General features: G+C 38.6%; 1 protein-coding gene across 6 annotated transcripts in view; it reads right to left on the bottom strand.

Annotated features, from left to right (window-relative positions):
* Positions 1-20,749, bottom strand: part of EEIG2 (EEIG family member 2) — a 48,351-nt gene that overhangs the window by 12,445 nt on the left and 15,157 nt on the right. The window contains exons 2-12 of one of the 6 annotated variants that reach the window (XM_075422229.1): positions 14,514-14,634; positions 13,873-13,902; positions 13,248-13,364; positions 12,605-12,651; positions 8,542-8,648; positions 7,473-7,568; positions 6,729-6,915; positions 6,516-6,643; positions 6,055-6,124; positions 5,381-5,509; positions 1,910-4,437 (exon numbers count right to left, since the gene is read on the bottom strand). In XM_075422229.1, coding sequence (XP_075278344.1) covers positions 5,422-5,509; positions 6,055-6,124; positions 6,516-6,643; positions 6,729-6,915; positions 7,473-7,568; positions 8,542-8,648; positions 12,605-12,651; positions 13,248-13,364; positions 13,873-13,902; positions 14,514-14,634 — 991 coding nt within the window. In that variant the 3' untranslated portion in view covers positions 1,910-4,437; positions 5,381-5,421. Of the gene's footprint in view, positions 1-1,909; positions 4,438-5,380; positions 5,510-6,054; positions 6,125-6,515; positions 6,644-6,728; positions 6,916-7,472; positions 7,569-8,541; positions 8,649-12,604; positions 12,652-13,247; positions 13,365-13,872; positions 13,903-14,513; positions 14,635-20,749 lie in introns of those variants that run through there. The other 5 variants (XM_075422225.1, XM_075422231.1, XM_075422226.1 and 2 more) reach the window with 5 other exon arrangements.

Genomic DNA, 20,749 nt, shown 5'->3' on the forward strand with positions numbered 1-20,749 from the left:
TACCCTTAAGGCTTTGTAGCTATATTTGGAAAGTGGTTGATGTGAATATTTAGTGGACTGATGTGAAAGGGCCTAAACCGTAATCCAAATTTTAAAGGTTTCATGGAACTTCTCTGCCTTTGTGGTAACAGGGTTTAGTTTTTAATGATAGCTAGGGCAAATATAAATGCTTACATTCTTGCTTAAGCCTTTGCTGAGGAAAATCTAAAATCAAACTACAGATGTCTGGGCTTATCTGTTCACAGCATTCGTTAGTATATATACATATACTGAAACTGAAGAAGCTATTACATACCATATACAGAAATGCTATTTGGAATATATACATTTTAATTGAGACTGCTAACTCTTACTAAAACAAGGCACTCTATTTTGTGTGCCAGGTTTCCACTGGCTTAAATCAATTTTAATCAAGATTTTCTTTAAAGTACTGAATTAACTGTCTTTTCAGGAGCTGTTAAACACACTCATAGGATTCACTGTGCACCGCTCATCATTATCAGGCTGGTCTTTTGATTAAGCTGTTATGCATGTTTGTGAATATGTTATGCATATTTGTGAATACACAGTATTTATTGTGTCCCATTTAAACTTGCAGTTTGACCAAGGTCAATTCTGATGTCTCAAATCAGGATGCTGAAAGGAAGTTTATGAAGTGTTTTAGACTCGTGGCAATATCATGGACCAGGAGATTGTGTGTACGCAACAGTGGTGCATAGCCTTATTTTTCATCCACGAGCCTTATTTTCATTCATGAGATGTTTTCCTTCCAGACTGGAAAAGAACCATGTCTAAATGACAAGTTTTCCTTACAACATATATGTCACTAATACAGTGTGAAAACACAGCAGTAGAAAAAGCAAAGCATTTAAAAAAAAAATAAATCTCCTAGTGCTTATATTTTCAATTGCTGGTATTCAGTAAGGTGACTAGCATATATGGATGTTTTATGTACATACGTGTATACCTCATATTTCTGAGAGAACTCTCCACTGTGAGGTCCTTTACAGGAGGGTTTGTTTGCGAATGAGATTTGCCTTTTATTTCATATAGAAACTGTTGATTCATAAAACCAGAAGCGAGACAACAACCCACAAAAATTCTAGGATATTCTGCTGAAATTTTTGAAAATTTTTCTTCCTTTTTGAATTGAAATACAGCTGAGACGAGTTGGTTATACATAGTACAGTTACTTCTCTTAATGCTCACTATACAATTAATTGATTACTGAACTGAATGACAAATAATTTGTACTATAATTAGGTGAAACTTTCACCAATCTGGTTGTCTTTATGTAAGAACAGATGCTTACTGCAGTACCAAAAAGCTTCGTTATTTTGATTGCATTCTGAGAAAAGAAATACATATCACAAGTAGTTTTGTTAGAAAAATAAGGTATTTTACAAAATTACACAAACTGTATGAAAAGTTTAAGTAATAGTAAGTCTTTCCACAGTTGATTTTTATTTGTATAAGACTGACATACTACTTTTCTTCTCCAGGAGACAGATAAATAACTATGTACTAGTAACGGTGCCATTATATACTTTGTGGACTGGAGATGAAGTTTTGGTGGGGGGGGCGGCGCGGCGGGAACTCGCTCGCGGCTCGGGAGCGTGCGGCGCTGGTGCGGTCCGAGAGAGTGGGTCTGTTTTTTTGTCGTGTTTTCTCCTTATTTGTATCGTTGTTGTTCCTGTTCCCTCTGTTTGCTGTTCTGTTAAACTGCCCTTATCCCCACCCACCGGTTTCTGCCTGTTTTCTTTCCATTCTCCTCCGCACCGCGGCGGGGGGAGGGGCGGCCGCGTGGCGCTTTTGTTGCTGGCGGCAGCCGAAAACCAAGACAGATGCAAACTTGCAGTTGTTTGTCATTTTTACATTAAAAAAAAAGAAGTAATTGTTTAGAAACATATTGCAAGCTGAATACATGAGTTTATTGAATATCTGAGACATTTCCATTTAAATACAGTATAAAAAAAAAACAACCACCAACACATCCCAGTTTACTTTAGGAGGGTCTCCAGTATTCTTATAGCACTGTTTACAAAAAAGAAAATGCTACATCCAAATACGAAGGTTATGTTCTACTTAAAATATGCACAATTAGAGAATCACTTCATAAAGAGTTGTAACTCAAAGTGAGAACAATAAATTACTAGAATACAGTTCTATTAAAAGCTTGATTTCCATGTAGATTTCTCTCCTATTTAAAAGATCTGCTCGGGCAAGAAAATAATTGGTTTCTAGTAAACAGAATATCTAATGTATGGCAGTTAGCTGTGTCTTGTAACATAGAGTACACATCTGGGCTATGGAAATTCCCGTAAGAGTTACATAGGTGGCTGGACAATGCTATTTAACAGTCTGTTTCGCCTCAAACTATGCCTATTTTTCCTAGTAAACTTAAGTAAACTATCATCTAACTACTACTGGTTTAAATAGATCAACAAGTGTAGCAGTGTTAAAAGAGTACTGAAAGCAATTTATTCAAATTTCATGCATCTTTTGGCTTGCAGTAGGAGTTTTTTGGTACAAATTAGTTATATAACAGGAAGGGGAACTATCATGTTCTGAGAGAGAGTTGTATGCTAGCAGTTATGTAGTTTCTGTTTAAAATTCATGTGGAGGACAGAAATGGATAATACCACACTTCTATGAACAGCAGCTAAAATACAATCTTTGTGGTAATTCTTTTACCCATTAAAACACTTCAGAGAGACTATAATTAACAGTAGGAGATAAAGGTATCTAAGTACCGTAACTGAGAAATATCTCATATTAATCATTTAAATAAGAGTACTCAAGCTTTAAATTCTGAAATGTCCTTAAACACAAATAAAAATCAGTTTAATAACTCTGCTATATATTTATGGAAAACAAATCCTGCTTTTCCTGATTTAACCTATTAAATAGAGCCTACCTATACTTCAATAAAAGGACATCAAACATCACTCTGAGCAGAATTTGAAGCATTCAGAGCTTTAAAAAAGGGCCACACTATTAGTATTTTTCTTTAATCTGAGACTTACTGATAAACAATACAACTAATTTTAAGAAAATTAAGGTCATTTTCAGTTTACAATTAAATACAGCAGAGCCAAACCTGAATTAGGACTGTCACCTAACACATTCCTTTAAAAATCAATTCTTTTGTAATTCTCAATAAAAATTTTAAGGGATCTTTTCTTTTTTGCCTGTCAGGCAAATCACTGTTTGTGCAAATTTAAATACAGTACATTGACCTTAATGTAATAGAGGACAGATAGTGAAGGAAGAAGTGTTCAACAACTGCTGCACAGTAAGACTTTTTCAGAGTGCAGAGTATGTCTACAATAAAGTGCTTCTCTTTAATAAGTTACATCGAGAGTAGTACAGATATTTACCTAGTTTTAAAGCTTAAGTTGCTTAGTAAATTGTTAATCTGCCTGTACCTCCTCAATCCTGCAAAGCACAAACACAAGCAAAGCACTAACTGTGAAGGGTTAAGCTACAATGAAAAGTTCTAAGTGGTAGTAAACCCCTGACTAGGTTTGTAAACAGTACCATCCCACTGAGTCTCAAGGTTCATGTGTTACTGAAGTGACTTTGTGTGGAAGCAGCTTTTGAACTACAGATTTAACAATCAAGCGAGCCTTCTTGATAATACGCTACTGGGCCTTAGTATTTTGATGTGGAATCCCACTTCTTTTGCCACTTGCACAAAAACAGATGTCACATTTGATGCACTTAAGCCTCTAGACTTCATTTACAGTTACACAACTGATTACTGGCTGGTTTAGACGTATTCAGGGTTTTTTTTTTAGATTTGTGTGAAGTTTCCCTCTACTGTTCAAGCTTCCAATGAAGTTATGCACAGTACTCTTAAGAGAAGGTTTTGGTTATGTTAAAACATAGCCAGGCTCTTCTGTGGAGGCCTTAATTTTTATTTGATACTTATTTTGACTTGATAGAAGTAATTAGCTTCTGTAAGACTAAAATGGCAGGTAGGATCAAACTGACTAATTAATTTCTTCAGGTTCATTTAAGACCAACTTTTAGAACCTTCTTTAGAAAAAAGACTTACAAAGTACATCACCACAAGTGGTCTCCTGTATAAAATACTGAAATAGGACTCAATTAATCATGCTTCCAAAAATCTTTCACACAACTTAAAAAGTAATTCTACTAACATCAGGTAGAGCTTACAAAAACTGTGCAAGTGCTTGCACAAGATATACATAGCTAAACATTGCCTTCATACCAAAGAAGATGAAGCTCTATGAGCAAGAGGCTTTCCATTACTTTCAGAAAAAGATCACAGTGAGTTCATTTTGACTTTCACAACTCTTGCAACAGAGCAAACAAAATCAGAAGTATCAGTGCCAGAGCTCCAGGTTTTCCTCATTTGTCATTCTAGTCTAGCGTTTTATCACCACCTGCTCATATGCTCCGGATTCTACTCTGAAAGAATGTTTGAAAGACATTAGTTCAATTCCAATTTAAATGGAAGCTAAAGAATAGGTATCACAGATCAACAAGTTTACTGTGTAAAAAACCTGCAGCCAACCCACCCATCCCCCCAAACCCAACAAAAAAACCCCCAGATGAACAGCTGGTACCAGAACAGCTAAATGTGAAGGGTAGAAAACATGCATAATTACCATGCCACTGATAACCTACAGTTTAATGCGTTAAAGTGTTTTGTGTTACACTACAGTCAAAATGAAGAATAATAAATAATGTTACTGAAAAAGAAGTTACTATTGGACTTCTCTATACTTCCTTAAACATTATCTTTTGGGTACACCTCCCAACCCAGCTATATCCTATGCAGCTAATAATTTTTACATACATTTATACATAAATAGATAAATGTCTCCAAAAAAACAGTAAGTGATAGTATTGTTATATTAAGACACAAGAAATACGTCTTCCAGTCTTTTGTTCATGCTGAATTGTAAAGGCACAGTTACAAAACTGTCTCACTCCTCATATGACAGAGCATGTAGGTTGTTTTACATGGCAAATTGCAGTACTGGGTCAAAAACTAATTGGGCAAAGCTATGCCTTCGTATAATAGTTTGCCTAGAGTGTTCTGGAAACTGAACTGGGACAGATCTCTATGTGCTACTGTAGTGTGCTCTGTAACCATCCATGTTATGCTAGACAGAAATTAGTGTGCCAAATTTGCAAATAAGCCAATGAATTATCTTTTAACCATCAGTACTTCTTGCTTGTGCAAACTGTATTTGTTTTGTAACTCTCAGCACATTATCAGCTGCCTTTATACCTAATGCCAGAAGTACTTGCTGAAATACTAATGCTCTGCTAATTTAATCAGATAAAGAAAAACCTTAAGAGTTACCCTGGACTGCAGAATCATGGTATTATAGCATATTCTTACCTGTTTTTAATGTTTTCTCATCTGAGAGTACTCTAATAGATTCAGGTCAAGTCATATATCAGGGTATTTGAAGAGGGTTTAGAGAAGAAAAAAATCTCCATCGTTCTAAAACAACTACAGGAAGATAATCTGAAGCAGATTATTGAAGGAGAGAGTTTAGGGCTACCAATAGTTGAAAGATGAACAAGCCATTGAAACAGGAATGGTGTGCCCATATGGAAAGAGGAGGAGTTGTGAGCAAAACTGAAGTGAATAAAATGAGGCTTATTATCAGGAAGACATAAAAGTTTGATACTGTAAAGGTGGATGTGTAAAACTCTTAAGACTTTCTTCCAGCTCCAGGGAGTAACATAGTTAAATCTGTAGAGCTAAGATTTCAAACTGGTGCCTGTTTCCTGTGTCTATACTGAAACATTGCTCATATCTGAAAACTTTGGAACTGAGACTCTTCAAAACCTCTGAAAGTTAGAATTCTTACGGTTGACACATCAGTTTTATTTTGGAACTAACCTATGTGTTTTGTTTTAAAACCTGATGACCTAGTTCTTTTGGTGCCTTTAAATAATACAGAGTAGAAAGATACAAAGATCAAGAATGTATTTACAGAATATATTGCTGTATAAGATGCACGTTTTTTTAGTATTACCTATTGATTAGCTGTTCAGGCTACATACCTGTTAGGTAGATGATGGCCTCCAAAAGAAGTGCTTCCACCAGGTCCCACAAATAATCTTAAACCTTCTTCTAAAAAGCAAGGGAATTAAATGTTAGCTTCCTTTAATGTTGCCCTGGCTAAAAGTAAGTCATTTTAAGTCTACCAGTTTTGTAACTGATACTTTCAGATGCAGATGTTGTAAATGAAGAACCAAACTTCACATGGTATAGGTTGGAGGAACTACCTTCCTCATAGATTTGCCCCTGCTCTTTTCAGGTTTAAAGTAACTCTCTGGGAAAGTTAACGCAAGTCATGCAAGGGTCTTTTCAGCTTCTGGGAGAAAGGATGAAGCAGAAAACGTAGTGATCCATGTGCACAGTTCTTATGATTACAAACAACAGGGACTATGAAGAGAGTGGATTTTCCGAAGGCCTGTAATGTGCATCAGTTTTCCATAAACTTCCTTATTTATATCCATACCTTCTGCACTTGAGTCTAAACTGAAGTCTTGACTCTGGAGTATTTTTTCAACTATGTCATTGGCATCAACTCTGGTAGCATCGACCCTCTTCAGCTGTGACTCCACAGAGTCTTGCTTTACAGGGTGTCTGCAAAAATAAATAGAGCTCTTAGAAGTGATATAGTAAATTATGTTTTACTTCTGCTAGATAAGGCTTTCAAGTTAAAGTGTACCTGCAGAGTTTTTCTGTTGGTACTTCTTTAGCAGATGTATCAATATTCGCTTCAGTTACTTTTGGCTCAGTCTCTTCACATGGCTCTAGAATACTTCCAATTCTTGTTGAGTTACTACCCACTGAGGTGTTTCTCCTGTGGCAGAGTTCAGACAGACTGGATGATCTAGAATGACATGTGCTGTATCCTGTTGGGAAAGCGCAGGAGAGCTAGATTAGGTATGTTATCAACAGCCAAGGTCATTACTTGCATTTTAGCATCCTGAAAGCAGAATTTGTGTTTTGTCTTCTTATTTAGAGACTTCAAAAGCCTTATGAATGTATGTGCATACACCAAGTAGGCTATTTACATTGGGTTTTGTATTCTAGCACATGCTGTTTTCTTTTTGTTCTAAATAATGCTTGCTTCCTACCAAATACAATGACTTGGTGTCATTACTTCCCCTTCAGCTTTTAGAGCTAAGTCTCCATTTGTAAGTTATTTGTTTTTACACGTGGAAAAGCTGGAAATCTCATTCAGATATGTTAATTGGAGGGAGCTAAGGAAAAAAAGCTGTCTCGCACCTGAACAGATAATTCATTGTGCTTTTAAGAGCAAAATAATGTTACCCTCCCCACACCTTAAACTCCTAGGAAAAACTTTCAACTTCAAACCATTTTTTTAAACATATAAAGATAACTTTTTTCTTACAGTCTAAAACTGTGAAAGTAAATAAACCCCAACAATTCAGAACAAAATTGCTACCTGACAGTTTTGACTGCTGACTTGCATAGCTTGATGTTCTGGAATGTCCATATGCACCAAATTCATCTGGGACTGAGGCACTCTTTGATGAGACATCTGCAACATGTGCAGGTCAGATACTGTCACTAAAGCCAACTTTGTTATTGCTTTGCCTGTAATCTTGATTAGACTCAAATGTCAGATTTCCCAGAGGGATTACAGACTTGACACTGGTTTTCTACAAACCCTTTGAAGATTCAAGTGCTACAAAAATACCATGTATGTTAATGAATATGCATTCCGTAAAGAAAAAAAAATCACAGTACTTTTCTGTCTGAGTAAAACAGAGAGTACCATTGGGTTAGAAAGATCTGTATGAACTGTAAGTTTAGATTTGTCTACACTGTAGACATTAAAGAGATCGCCATACTTTCCATAATACCATAGTAGAATGGTGTGCGAGATGTTTTCTAGCTGAAAAAGTAGCTGTGGTTAAGACAACTTAAGATGTATTTAGGGTGAAAACTAATAAGCTATGTAAGAGCCTGAAGCTTGTGAAAAAACAAAAAACCAAAAGTCCCCTCCAAAATACCAAAACCCCTCCAAATTTCAACCTGTAATAAAGTGCTTTAACAGTATTTTTTGCTAATAGTCTAAATTTTAGAGTAACTACTTCAATTTTAAACAATACTTAGAACTTTCACCACTCAAAATTTACTGATTTATGCATATCCAGATGATTCATAACTTGAAAATCTAGGGCCAAATTAAATGCTCAGTCAAAACACAAATCCGAAGCAAATAAAGAAATGTGTCACACAGAAAATGGAAGATTTTAGCTGTTAAAAAGAAAGCAGGCTATCAATCCAATTTTTGTTCTTTCTTTACATTAAATAAACTGTTACAAAAGTAAAAAAGAGAGATTCCACTGACGTTGTCTAGGAAAGTGTTTGTCTACAAATAGCCAAAGAAGGTCCCTTTGTGGGCCAACTGTCAGCATCCATTTAAGATCTGAAGAATTTTGTACATCTCCTTGAAGCTATGAAGCCAGTTATGAAAGAATTGAGAAATTCAGAGCGTTAGTTTATACCTGCTGTCCCCAGATGTACTACTTCTAAGTTTTCTCCGCCTTTCCTGTTTTCATGCAAAGTTTCTGATTCTCCAGCAATTGCTATAGACATTGCTGTGGAAGGAGGCCTGGAAGAAGAGATGGTTAAGATTTGCTGTGCTTTTGCTGTAATGCCTCCAAATTGATTAGCACAGATTTTTTTTTCAAGTAAGTTGGCATAATTGATACTGTGCTTCTAGTTAATAGACTTGCAACTTTATTCTGAAAACATGCTGCCTAGCCCCCTGTTAAAAAGAAAAAAAACCCAAACCTTTTGCTATTGAACTTCAGGACATTTTACAGAATCCATCTGCTCAGTCCTTCAGGCTTCTGGGGAATCCCTGGAAAGGCATTTCTTTCTTCATGATTGGTGGAGTAATATGTGTTTATTTTGAAGTTCTGTAATTTTTTCTTTTAAGCATATAAATCACAGGACAATTTATGTGCTAAGAATATATATCATTCAGTTCTTCATGGAATACATGACAAGGTGGTAAGTTAAAAACCAAACCAACCCACACACCAGTTGGTGTACTTGGCTTTGCACAGTGACGTACTCCTGGCTTTGTTTTGTCTGTTAAAGTATATGAGGAGATTTTGGGCCGATAACTATCGTGCTCCTAATAAAGTGACCTAAGTCACCATCTCCATGTATTCCCCTCTAAATTCTGCCTCCTGCAAATTAAAAAAGTGTCATGTATGACATCATTTAAATATGGTTCAGCATTAAAAAATCTTTTAATAAAACTTACATGCTTGTTTGAGTTTATACCAAGAGCCAAAAGGACATTTTATTAAAATGAATAAACCTCTAAGTTTGTGTTTTGCTAGTGCAAAAGAAACAAATTAGAAAATGACAAAGTGAAAGTAATCTTCTCTTGCAAGCAAATACAACTAAAATACATTTTAAGATGTTACCTACTTTTTTTTTAATGCTTTGTTATTTTTGACTTTGGGAACAGACTGTTGGTATGCATACAAATGAACAGTTGTTGACATTTTTAGATTTGACACATTCAATAAATTAGTCACTTCTCTATGTACAGTAACATATCCCCTCTTATGTTAGGTTTGAAAGTAAAGAGAGGAAGAGAAAAGGCACTTCTGGAAATACACTGCTTGTGTGACTTAACTGCCTAACATACTTCTGAAAGCAAGAACTGAATGTTTTCAGGGATGTCACCCCAGATCAAGACTTCTAGGCTTCTTCATAAAATATGTAGCTGATTCCAGATTATGAAATTGTTTTCAGGTTTATTTTTGCTTCTACAAAGAACATCTGGGTTAGATAAATTTTTTTCTGTTTGATTTGAAAGTTTACGTTCGAGGAAATAGTATATCATCAGTTTGTAAGAAATTGCCAAGTCTGAATGATTTCAGTTAGATAATTTTTCCTAGGGAGCCAAAAAACTCTTTAGGTACTAATTTCAACTATTTTGGTACCAGCCAGTACAGAACAGAAATACATTGTTTTATTAGTACACAAGACTAATGATTGGTTAGTTGTCTTTGAGAAATTGTTTATCAGTATCAGCAAAGTATTTGTTGACAGGTCTGACTGAAAATAAATCAAGAAGTGCTAAATAACTAGGGATACAGAAAAGCTTTGCCCAATCAAACAAATTCAGATAATACCCTCTTACTTTTTATTCAGTAAGCACAAGACGATATTTCACAGTGTTCTATTCTTCTTATTGAAGGTTAGGAGAAGAGAAGAGGGAGGGCCTTTAGTGGTGCAAGGGGACATTGAAGAATTCCTGTGGTGAATCATCTGAGCTAGACTGGTGCAGGCAACATTCTCAGATCTCCTCAGAGACAGTGGTAAGGATACAGCCACAGCCGTAACGCACAAAGTCTCCAGTTGCTACAGAAAATCGTTCTCAATTGTCCGAATAAAACCTACAAATCAGGAGTTACTTCATACTCACACCTCAGACTGAGTTAGGAGATCATGCTGCTTTTCTTGGAGCTGCAGCCTAATTTCACTTCACAGTGAATGTTCCTTTTACTTAAGGAAGACTTCAGTATATGCTTACTGCTACAGATTAAGCCCATATGACATTATTATCCCACTTCATTAGATTATTCAGAGGGACACCTAATAAAAGATGAGTTTAAATTCAGTTTATGAGAGTACTTTGAATAAAAAAACTAATCTGTACTGAAGTAAAAGTGTTTTAGTGTAGCAGTTTGTAAGTAAGTACTATGTCTTTACAATGGAAGATATCTTTGATCCAACATAAGGTCTGAAAGTATAAATGAAGGTTGAGAACCTACACAAAAAGTTGAGATTGATGTAACAAGGGTGAAGCTAGCAGTTTTTTCCAGATTGTTTTCCTTAAGCTCATTTTTTCTTTTCAAGTTATATGTAAGACTTGGAACTTTGCCTTAGATTGTTTTTGAAAAGGCTAACATGAGAACAAGCATGTTGTCTCAGACCAAAGGTCTCTCTAGCCTTGCATCCTGTTTCTGTTAGCAGCAAACAGCAGATGCTGAGAGAATATGGCACACATCGTAATGTTTCTCCTGAATATTCTTCCAGCATCTCCTAATCTGTAGCTTAGGTGTTTCTTGAGCATCAAACGATGTTTTATACTTAATAGTCCTCAATAGTGTTTTTTTAATTCAGGAATTTGTCTTAATTCTTTCTTGAGCTTTTAGTATTCACAATGTGTAGCAGAAAGGAGTTCCACAGCTTAACTGCATGTTGTGGGAAGAAAATATGTCCTCTTGTTTTGATTCCATGTCCTACTAGTTTCAGTATAACAACATGGTCAATGACATGAAGAAAAATTTGAGTTAAACTAGAACTTAAGGGATCAAATTTATTTTGAAGTAATTATTTAATCAACCCCTCCCCCAAATATCTTGTGACAAGTAAAATACAACTATGTTGGTTTAAACCCGATCTAGAAAAAATTGCCATTTACTGTCATGTAGAATTAGAAAAGATTCACATTAAACTGAAAAAGCACGTATACGTCGAACAGCCCAGTCTACCAACATTCTAAATTACAGAAAAGTAATGGCATTAAGAGTCTTGGCAAGTATCAAGGAATTTTCCACACTGCATTCATAGAAGCAGATTCTGTACGTATCTCTAAGCCTATACTTAAAGTGAATGGCATTTAGGTTATTATAAAATATATCTTACAATACAAATGACATGTGAGCGTTCTTCACTTCCTACTGATCAGGATAATTAAGTCATGGTTAGCAAGACAGTGGTGTTCTCTGGAGCTAGGAAACTTGCCAATTGCACTGTTTCAGTTTAGTTATCCACTAAGCTTGGGTGCCTCATAACAAAACGGCTTATTAGTCTAGAAAGAAGGTAACAATTTCATCTTATTCATGACTAGGTTTTTCCCTATCACGCATGATTTTTCTGTCCTGTGGTTAGTTATGGAAGGTAACATGCTCTAGCAAACTATTACATTTCCTTACCTACAGATTAAGGACAATGAGGCCAAAGTATCCTGAATATATAGCAGTGTATTTTCCTAGCTACCTCCCCCCTCAGATGTTGCCTCTTGCATCATTTGCTAAGTTGCATAACATCTTTGGTAACTAAATATCTGTAAGCACTTTCTCTTGTACTTAGTCATATCACACTTCTGTTTTTCTTTTAAATAAATCTTCTAAAATTGTCTGAGACTTGTGAATAAAAGGTGTAATAGCATGTTTTCCAAACACAAGTATTAGTCAGATAACCCCATACAAGTATATTTATATAAGCTTGCTGCAGGGACAGATTCCTTTAAGTGTTTCTTTTGTTGTTTTTTTTTTTAAATTACAGAAGTACAGGCTAGTATTCTTTGCTTGAAAATATACTATTTAACAGCAAGGAGAACTATGGTACTTCTACTGCTATTTTTACCATGTTAGCAATTATTCACCTTCCATTCTGTTTTTTTTGTGCTCCCCCCCCCCCCCCCCCATATTGTTGCCAGATTGGAGAGATTTATAAACACAAATTAGAAGTGTAATTCTGAACATGGAATGTATGACTGAAACACTAACCCACACAGATTTTTTATAAACTTACATTTTAAAGCATGGGTCTCCAGACATTAGCTGCATGTTGATCAAAACCTACACATTAAGAAATTAAAACCCACTGTAAGAAAAAAATGGAATTGGTCTGTAATACATGGTCATGTCACTGAGTTATACTTGCCACAAATCTTACATTTAAATAAAATAAAATGGTATCATCATATATGCAAATAAACACGCCTATGCAAAAACTACATCTTTTTTCTTAGTACACATGCAAACAACACGAAATAGCATTTAAAGTAACGGTTGCATGTACAAGATTCTTCAAAAGCTACATAGATCAAGAAGAATCTTAGAATCATTAATAGTTAAAATGGCTTAAAGGGAAAACTAAAGAGAGAGGAAATCTAAAAAATTGATGAGCAAACAGAATATTGTTTAAAACAGTGGGTGCTGAAGTATGTTCTTTGCTGAGAGTGTTTAGCAAACTGCTAAAGAGAGTAGGACAAATTCTATTTTTGACTGCATGGATTTTAGTGATTCTGTCTAAACAATGCTGATGTTTTTACTTTAAATATTTTTCCTTACAGAAAGAGGTTCAGCAAATATGTTTTAAATTTCACTAAGTGAATAATAATAACCCTTCTTCTCTGCTTATTAGTTTAAATATGATAAAGGAAACAAATTACTTTGAGAATGGAGTTATCCTGTCTTGTATTTTTGGTATCATAACCTTCCAGTAAACAGCGACGAGTGGTATTTCCCGATCCAGCAAACTCTGCTAGATTTAGATTTGCAAATCCCAGCTGTTAAGAAAAAAATGACAAAGTTAGTAGTAAGCGTATTACTAAATGCAGGTACTTGTTACGTGCACAGTATTGAGTGCCACTCAACAGCAGTTTCTCTGAAATATGAATAAGAGGATGCCCATTAAAGAGAGTAACCCAAGGGAAAAAACAGAAAATAAACTTTGAGTGTCAAATTCTGCATAGCTCTATTTTCAGTTAAAAATTAAAGTCTCAAGATAAAAAAGAACAAAGAGAGTTTTCTTTATTTTTAAAAGTAAACACATGCAGAAGGCTTTGCTTTCATCAACCCTTTTCAACATACTAAATGGAAAGAAAAAACATTCTGGTGGTATAATATTATTGTATACTTATTAAACACACTGATTGAGAGTTCCACTGTGTCACTATAATGCAAATAATGAAATCATGGGTATTAGAGTACTATTCTGGGATTACTTTAAAAGGGCATACAATAACAAGAAAGAAAAGCTAATTTGTAGGCAAAATTAGTTACATCTCAATTTACCTTTGCATATGCCTTTCCTCCTTTTAACTCCTAGAAAAAAAGACATACTATTAAGCCATTAAAGATACCAACGGGGGTTTTTTATTTTGGTTTGTCTTTTTAGAAAAGCAAATACTAATCTTCATTTTAAAACAGCTCAACACAAATTTGCTAGGCTGTACTGTTGTCATTTAGAACTTGGTATTAATGATGTCCTCGATGCAGGCCATCAGGGGGCTGTCATCTTGCGGAGGAGGGGAAGGGCGAGTGTCTGATGCTGACCAGCATTTGGCTCTTGCAAAGTAGCCCCAGAGTTAGGAAGTGCTGCATGCAAAAGTCTGGTACTTAGCACAGTTCAAGGCTTCTAATTTTACTGCTGCTTGCTAGACGTATCTATCAAGGGCTAACTTTATAAAAGACTGATGAGTGGTTCCTTTGCCGTCTTGCTGGATAACTGTTCTTTTCAATAAGAACGTAAAAAAACATGAATTAGTCAAACTAAGGCAACTAATAAGATTACTATGAAATTTTGACTAGAAGAATACCTGACATGGTTGCAGCTAAAATTTGCTTTGTAAAGTTTATCAGACATTTAAAAATTAAACCAAAACAAGTGAAGAAAGAGCAGGGGAAGAGGAGAAGAGGGAAAAAGAGCTGCTTACCTTCCGTACAGACACCCTGCAAATGCAAGTATCCAGAATCCCTGTTGTGGCACTGGCGCTGATTTTACACGTAAATAAGAACTTTTTCTGCCAGCGGACACAGTTTGCCTGTACTACCTCCCTGCAAATAGAGCACATAGGCTTCGTATCAATTGCATACACGTTCAGGATCATAAAATGCAATAGGACAGCTCAAGAACACTGGTTCCACCGTTTGTAGAGGGGTCAACTGCGTGAAAAATCTGTTCAAAGGCCTGAATAATTATCCTTCCTTCTTTTTGTGTAGCAAGACTGTTTCAATAGTTCAATACAGAGAGAGGGAGCATCATACAAGCAGAACTAGATACATTTGAGGCCTGGAAAAGTACAAAGGAGATGAGGTACAATAACCAGATACAAAGTAATGCACCTGGGGCAAACAAGAATTTCAGCTACACTCTGGCAGCTTCCCATTTGAGATCAAAGTAAGACGACTAGTTTCTGAACAGATTTGTTCATTGCAGGAGGACTACAACCTGACGGTATGAAGCAGCTGAAAAAAAGGCAAAATGTAGGATGCTTTCAGCTATATTAATGTTATTATATAAGGCTCAAACGGAACACATTATTCTGTTTGGGTAACTCAGGTTGAGAAGGAACAGACTCCAAAATGAACAGGTACAGGGAGGACAACTAGAAAACTCTTATATGAAAAAATTACATATAGTAAAAATACATTAATTCAAACACTTTAGAGACCAAATAACTTTAAGTCAAATAAAAGTGATTAGGACCAAAATAAGGCATAATCAAACACCCATTTAAAACTGAAAATTACATGGTCTCAAACCACAGAGCAAGTTTCTAGAAAAACCTTCAAATAAGAGAAATAGGAGCAAAAAGTCTTACTGTTTTTCAAGACAAGTTTGGCCAGTTTGTCAGTAACAGGGGACATAAGGACTGGTGATTCTGAGGGACCTGCCTCAATAATCAAAAGCTCTTTTTCTAGTTCCACATTTCTAAACTCAGAACTTGAAACTGTGGAGAAACTGTGCTAATTTCTTCTACTGTTCCAATCGTTCAAATAATCTTCACATACTAAAGTGGTATTTGTCCTTTTCTTTCTCTTCCATTTTTCTAGTACATACATTCCTATGTTTTATATTAACTACTTTCAGCAGCTAATTATTCAAGATCCAGGCCGACATCTCTAACAGAGGTAGAATTCTGTGGTTCCACATAAGCTGGAATTTATCATCTGTGGAGAAATGATGACTCACAAGGCTCACACGAAAGCTCTGATTTGCTGTGCTGGTGAGATTGCCAGCTACAACACTCACTGGCACTATGACTTCCTAAGGTAGGAATAAACTAGCCTGCCTAAAATGAGTCAGTTCAACGACCGCAGCAGACTCACAGATTCTGATGATACACTGAGTCATATTCAAGCATATGACCTAAAAGGCACAGGCTTTGTATACCATGAGCTACCCACCATTTATCCATTATGTTTTATATTGTAAATTTTCCTGTGCTTTGAGGGGAAAAAAAAAAAATCCCAAACTGCCAGTATATGAGTTATTTAAATCCAAAATAGAACCTGAATTCAAAAAAGGCAAATTACTAATAGTTACATCCTCTACTGGAAACAGGCTCAAGCAAAAATTCATCAAGTAAAATAGAACCTTAAAAGCATATTTGATAACTGCTAACATTTGTTACACTTACAAGGCCTAGGCATAACTATTGTAGCACTTATGTGATAGTTGCTCAACTCTCAGGTAAAGAAAAGTCAACTAGACCCCCACCTGTCAAGCAGAACATAGCTATCCAAGTGCATGGGTATTTGGGGTCTGCATATTTGCACAGAATCACAGAATGGTAGGGGTTGGAAGGGACCTCTGTGGGTCATCTAGTCCAACCCCCCTGCCGAAGCAGGGTCACTTACAGCAGGCTGCACAGGATCTTGTCCAGGCGGGTCTTGAATATCTCCAGAGAAGGAGACTCCACAACCTCCCTGGGCAGCCTGTTCCAGTGCTCTGTCACCCTCAGAGTGAAGAAGTTCTTCCTCATGTTCAGACGGAACTTCCTGTGCCTCAGTTTGTGCCCATTGCCCCTTGTCCTGTCACTGGGCACCACTGAAAAGAGTCTGGCCCCATCCTCCTGACACCCACCCTTCAGATATTTATAAGCATTTATTACGTCCCCTCGCAGATTTCATGCACGGTACTTAAGGATGATGCTACTTCTGAGAACACTTTTTTTGGAGATTACAGTGATCCAGTAACTTAGAAATGAAATCTCCATCATTTATTTTTTCTAAAGTTCTCTTTTTTCTAAGCAACATTTTGAGCTTATCCTAAAAACGAAAAAATAAAAGGCCCTCTTCTCCCTTAAAAACACCACCACATCAAGATCAATTTTACCTTTTTCATGAGCTGTCTAGCTACAAATTTTTGCTTTAAATAGAGAAGGGATGTTTTTGTCACTATCTTAAGTCATTAAATTCACTTAGTACCTGGTCCTTCTGTCAACAGGAAGGACATCCTGTCTATCAGGATAGATTGAGAATGCTAGAAGCTCTTATAAAACAATACTGATGTCCTCTTGTGAGCACCAGAAGCAACAGGCCTAGAAGGGGATATAACCAGGGTCACTAGAGATGAGCCCAAGCCTGGCATGTGTCCTGGGTTCGGCCAGGACAGGGTTAATTTTCACCAGAAGCCAGGAGGGAACACAGCCAGGCAGGCTGACTCAACCTGGACAAACAGAACAGGGTATTTGACACCATGTGCCACCATGCCAGGTTCAGGTTGGGGGGAGCGGGGCGGCAGGAAGGCAGACAGGCTCGGGAGCACGCACGGCAGTGGACAGTGAGAGCGGCTCTGTGGGTTCTGCTGTTTTGTGTTGTGTATTCTCCTTATCTGTACTGTTGTTGTTACTGTTCCCTTTGTTTGCTGTTCTGTTAAACTGCCCTTATCCCAACCCACCAGTTTCTGCCTTTTTCTTCCCATTCTCCTCCCCACTCCAGCGGGGGGAGGGGCGGCAGAGCAGCCGCATGGTCCTTTTGTTGCCAGCCACAGACAAACTATAACAGCATGCCAGTGTCAGAGGTGAGATCAACAGCCCAGCTCAAGTGCATCCACACGAATGCACGCAGCATGGGCAATAAACAGGAGGAACTGGAAGCCATCACGCAGCAGGAGAGCTATGACTTGGTCGCCATCACAGAAACATGGTGGCATGACTCCCATGACTGGAGTGCTGCGATGGATGGCTATAAGCTCTTCAGAAGGGATAGGCGAGGAAAGAGAGGCAGTGGAGTGGGTCTGTATATTAGGGACTGCTTCGACTGTATAGAGCTTGATGACTGTTATGACCAGGTTGAATGCTTATGGGTAAAGATGAGGGGGAAAGCCAACAAGGCAGACATCCTGCTGGGAGTCTGTTATAGACCACCCAACCAGGATGAAGAGGTAGATGAAGTTTTCTACAAGAGGCTGGCAGAAGTCTCACAATCGCTAGCCCTTGTTCTCATGGGGGACTTTAACTTACCAGACATCTGGTGGAAATACAACACAGCAGAGAGGAAACAGTCTAGGAGGTTCCTGGAGTGTGTGGAAGATAACTTCCTGAGGCAGCTGGTAAGTGAGCCTACCAGGGGAGGTGCCTCGTTAGACCTGCTGTTTACTAACAGAGAAGGATTGGTGGGAGATGTGATGGTCGGAGGCTGTCTTGGGCTTAGCAACCATGAAATGATGGAGTTCTCGGTTCGTAGTGAAGTTCAGAGGGGGGCCAGCAAAACCACCACCATGGACTTTTGGAGAGCAGACTTTGGCCTGTTCAGGATGCTGGTTGAGGGGGTCCCCTGGGAGAGAGTCCTGAAGGGCAAAGGGGTCCAGGAAGGCTGGACATTCTTCAAGGAAGAAGTCTTAAAACGCACAGGAGCTGACTGTCCCCAAGTGCCGCAAGGCAAACTGGCGGGGAAGACAACTGGCCTGGCTGAACAGGGAGCTCTTGCTGGGACTCAGGAAAAAAAAGAGGATCTATCACCTATGGAAGAAAGGGCAGGCGACTCAAGAGGAGTACAGGGGTCTCGTTAGGTCATGCAGAGAGGAAATTAGAAAGACAAAAGGCCAGCTAGAACTCAGCCTGGCCACTGTTGTAAGGGACAACAAAAAATGTTTTTCCAAATACATCAACCACAAAAAGAGGGCCAAGGAGAATCTCTGTCCCTAATTGAATGCAGGGGGGATATTGTCAACAAGGATGAGGAAAAGGCACTGAGGTCCTTAATGCCTTCTTTGACTCAGTCTTTAACAGTCAGACTGGTTATTCACAGGATAGTCAGCCCTCAGTGCTGGAAGATAGGGAAGGAGAGCAGAATAAACCTCCTAGAATCCAGGAGGAAGCAATTAATGACCTGCTATGCCACCTGGACACTTACAAGTCTAAGGGGCCAGATGGGATCCACCCAAGAGTGCTGAGGGAGCTGCCACAGGAGCTGGCCAAGCCACTCTCCATCATCTATAAGCAATCCTGGCTAACAGGGGAGGTCCCAGATGACTGGAGGATCACCAGTGTAACACCCATCTACAAGAAGGGCCAGAAGGAGGGTCCCAGGAACTGACAGGCCTGTCAGCCTGACCTTGGTGCCGGGCAGTATTATGGAGTGTTTCATTCGGAGTGCGCTCACTGGGCATGTGAAGGACAACCAGGGGATTGGGCCCAGCCAGCACAGGCTCATGAAAGGCAGGTCCTGCTTGACCAAACTGATCTCCTTCTTTGACCAGGGACCCGCCTAGTGGATGAGGGAAAGGCGGTGGATGTTGTCTGCCTGGACTTTAGTAAGGCCTTTGACACTGTCCCACACAGCATCCTCATGGAGAAACTAGCTGCCCATGGTTTGGATGGGTGTACTCTCTGCTGGATAAAGAACTGGCTGAATGGCTGAGCCAAGAGAGTGGTAGTGAATGGAGTTACGTCCAGCTGGTGGCTGGTCACGAGTGTTGTCCCCTGGGGCTCAGTTTTGGGTCTGGTCTTGTTTAACATCTTTATCAATGATCTGGATGAGGGGATTGAGTGCTCCCTCAGTAAGTTTTCAGATGACACCAAGTTGGGTGGGTGTTGGGGTTGATGTAGCTTGAGAGTTAGCATGACTAGGCCGCTTAAGTGAAACAGTTAGCATAACTGAACAGGCTGCTGGAAAGGGCAGCTAAGAATAGCAATTGAGAAAGTTCTGATAGTGCACATGGGGTGGGTTAGCAAAAACAAGATGCGTTCAAGGACATGGAGGCAGTCTGTTGCTATTGGCATTAGTGCATAGTTACCAATCATAAGGGAATATGGGGTGCGTGAACAGCGCGTGATTTATGTCTGTAGCCTATCCGAATAAGTGTGATCGCGTGTGCAGATATGAAAAATATATATAACCACGCAAGCGGAGCATTAAAGTGAATCGACTGTGCATTGCATCAATGTGTGAGAGTCGTTCCTGTCCCTGCATGGATGCTGAAACTCAGCCTTGTGGTGACCCCAACGTGATACTGCAGCCAAAGAAGGCAGGGGACTGCCGACCGGCGAGGTAAGCCGGGCTGCCTGAGAGAGGCAGGGGCGGACCCACGGCACGCCGGGGGGCGTGAATATCAGCAGTATGGGTTCCACTGTATCAGTGTTGGACAAGGTGGCGCAGAAAAGCCTGCCAGAATTGGTGGATAGAGCCAATGTTAACTGAAGGAGAGATATCAGGACTATTATTGTGGTACCGCCGACGAAAGCTGATAGCAACGACAGATCGGTTGTTCGACTTGGATGTGTAGCAGAGAATCGGGGAGTCTGTGCAGGTCAGCAACAAAGAGGAGCGACAATTAGCCCCTGTTTTTCGGGCTGTCGAAAGCACGATCAGCTGAAAGGAACGAAAGCTCCATTAAAAGATTTTACAGAGAATTTTGAAAGAACAAAGCCTTGCAGCTTAAAATCCCCGAGGAAATCATTACTTGGAAATCAGTGCATACAGCTTTAAATGCGCTAAAACCCACAGAAACTATCTTATAAGTGGCTGCTGCTCCTGCTCCGTTATCTCAAAAGCAGGGACAGAGCCGCAGTCTTTTGAAATATTTAACCCCACATACGATGAAAATTCCTAAACCAACACGAGAAATGCGGGAGGTAAATCCGCCAGAACCTGACGATCCTTTATATCCAGAGAAATGGGAAGTGGCGTGCAAAACCCGGCACCCCGAAAGTGTACAACAGGG

This window comes from Opisthocomus hoazin, chromosome 6 (assembly GCF_030867145.1).
Source record: "Opisthocomus hoazin isolate bOpiHoa1 chromosome 6, bOpiHoa1.hap1, whole genome shotgun sequence".
Taxonomy (NCBI): domain Eukaryota; kingdom Metazoa; phylum Chordata; class Aves; order Opisthocomiformes; family Opisthocomidae; genus Opisthocomus; species Opisthocomus hoazin.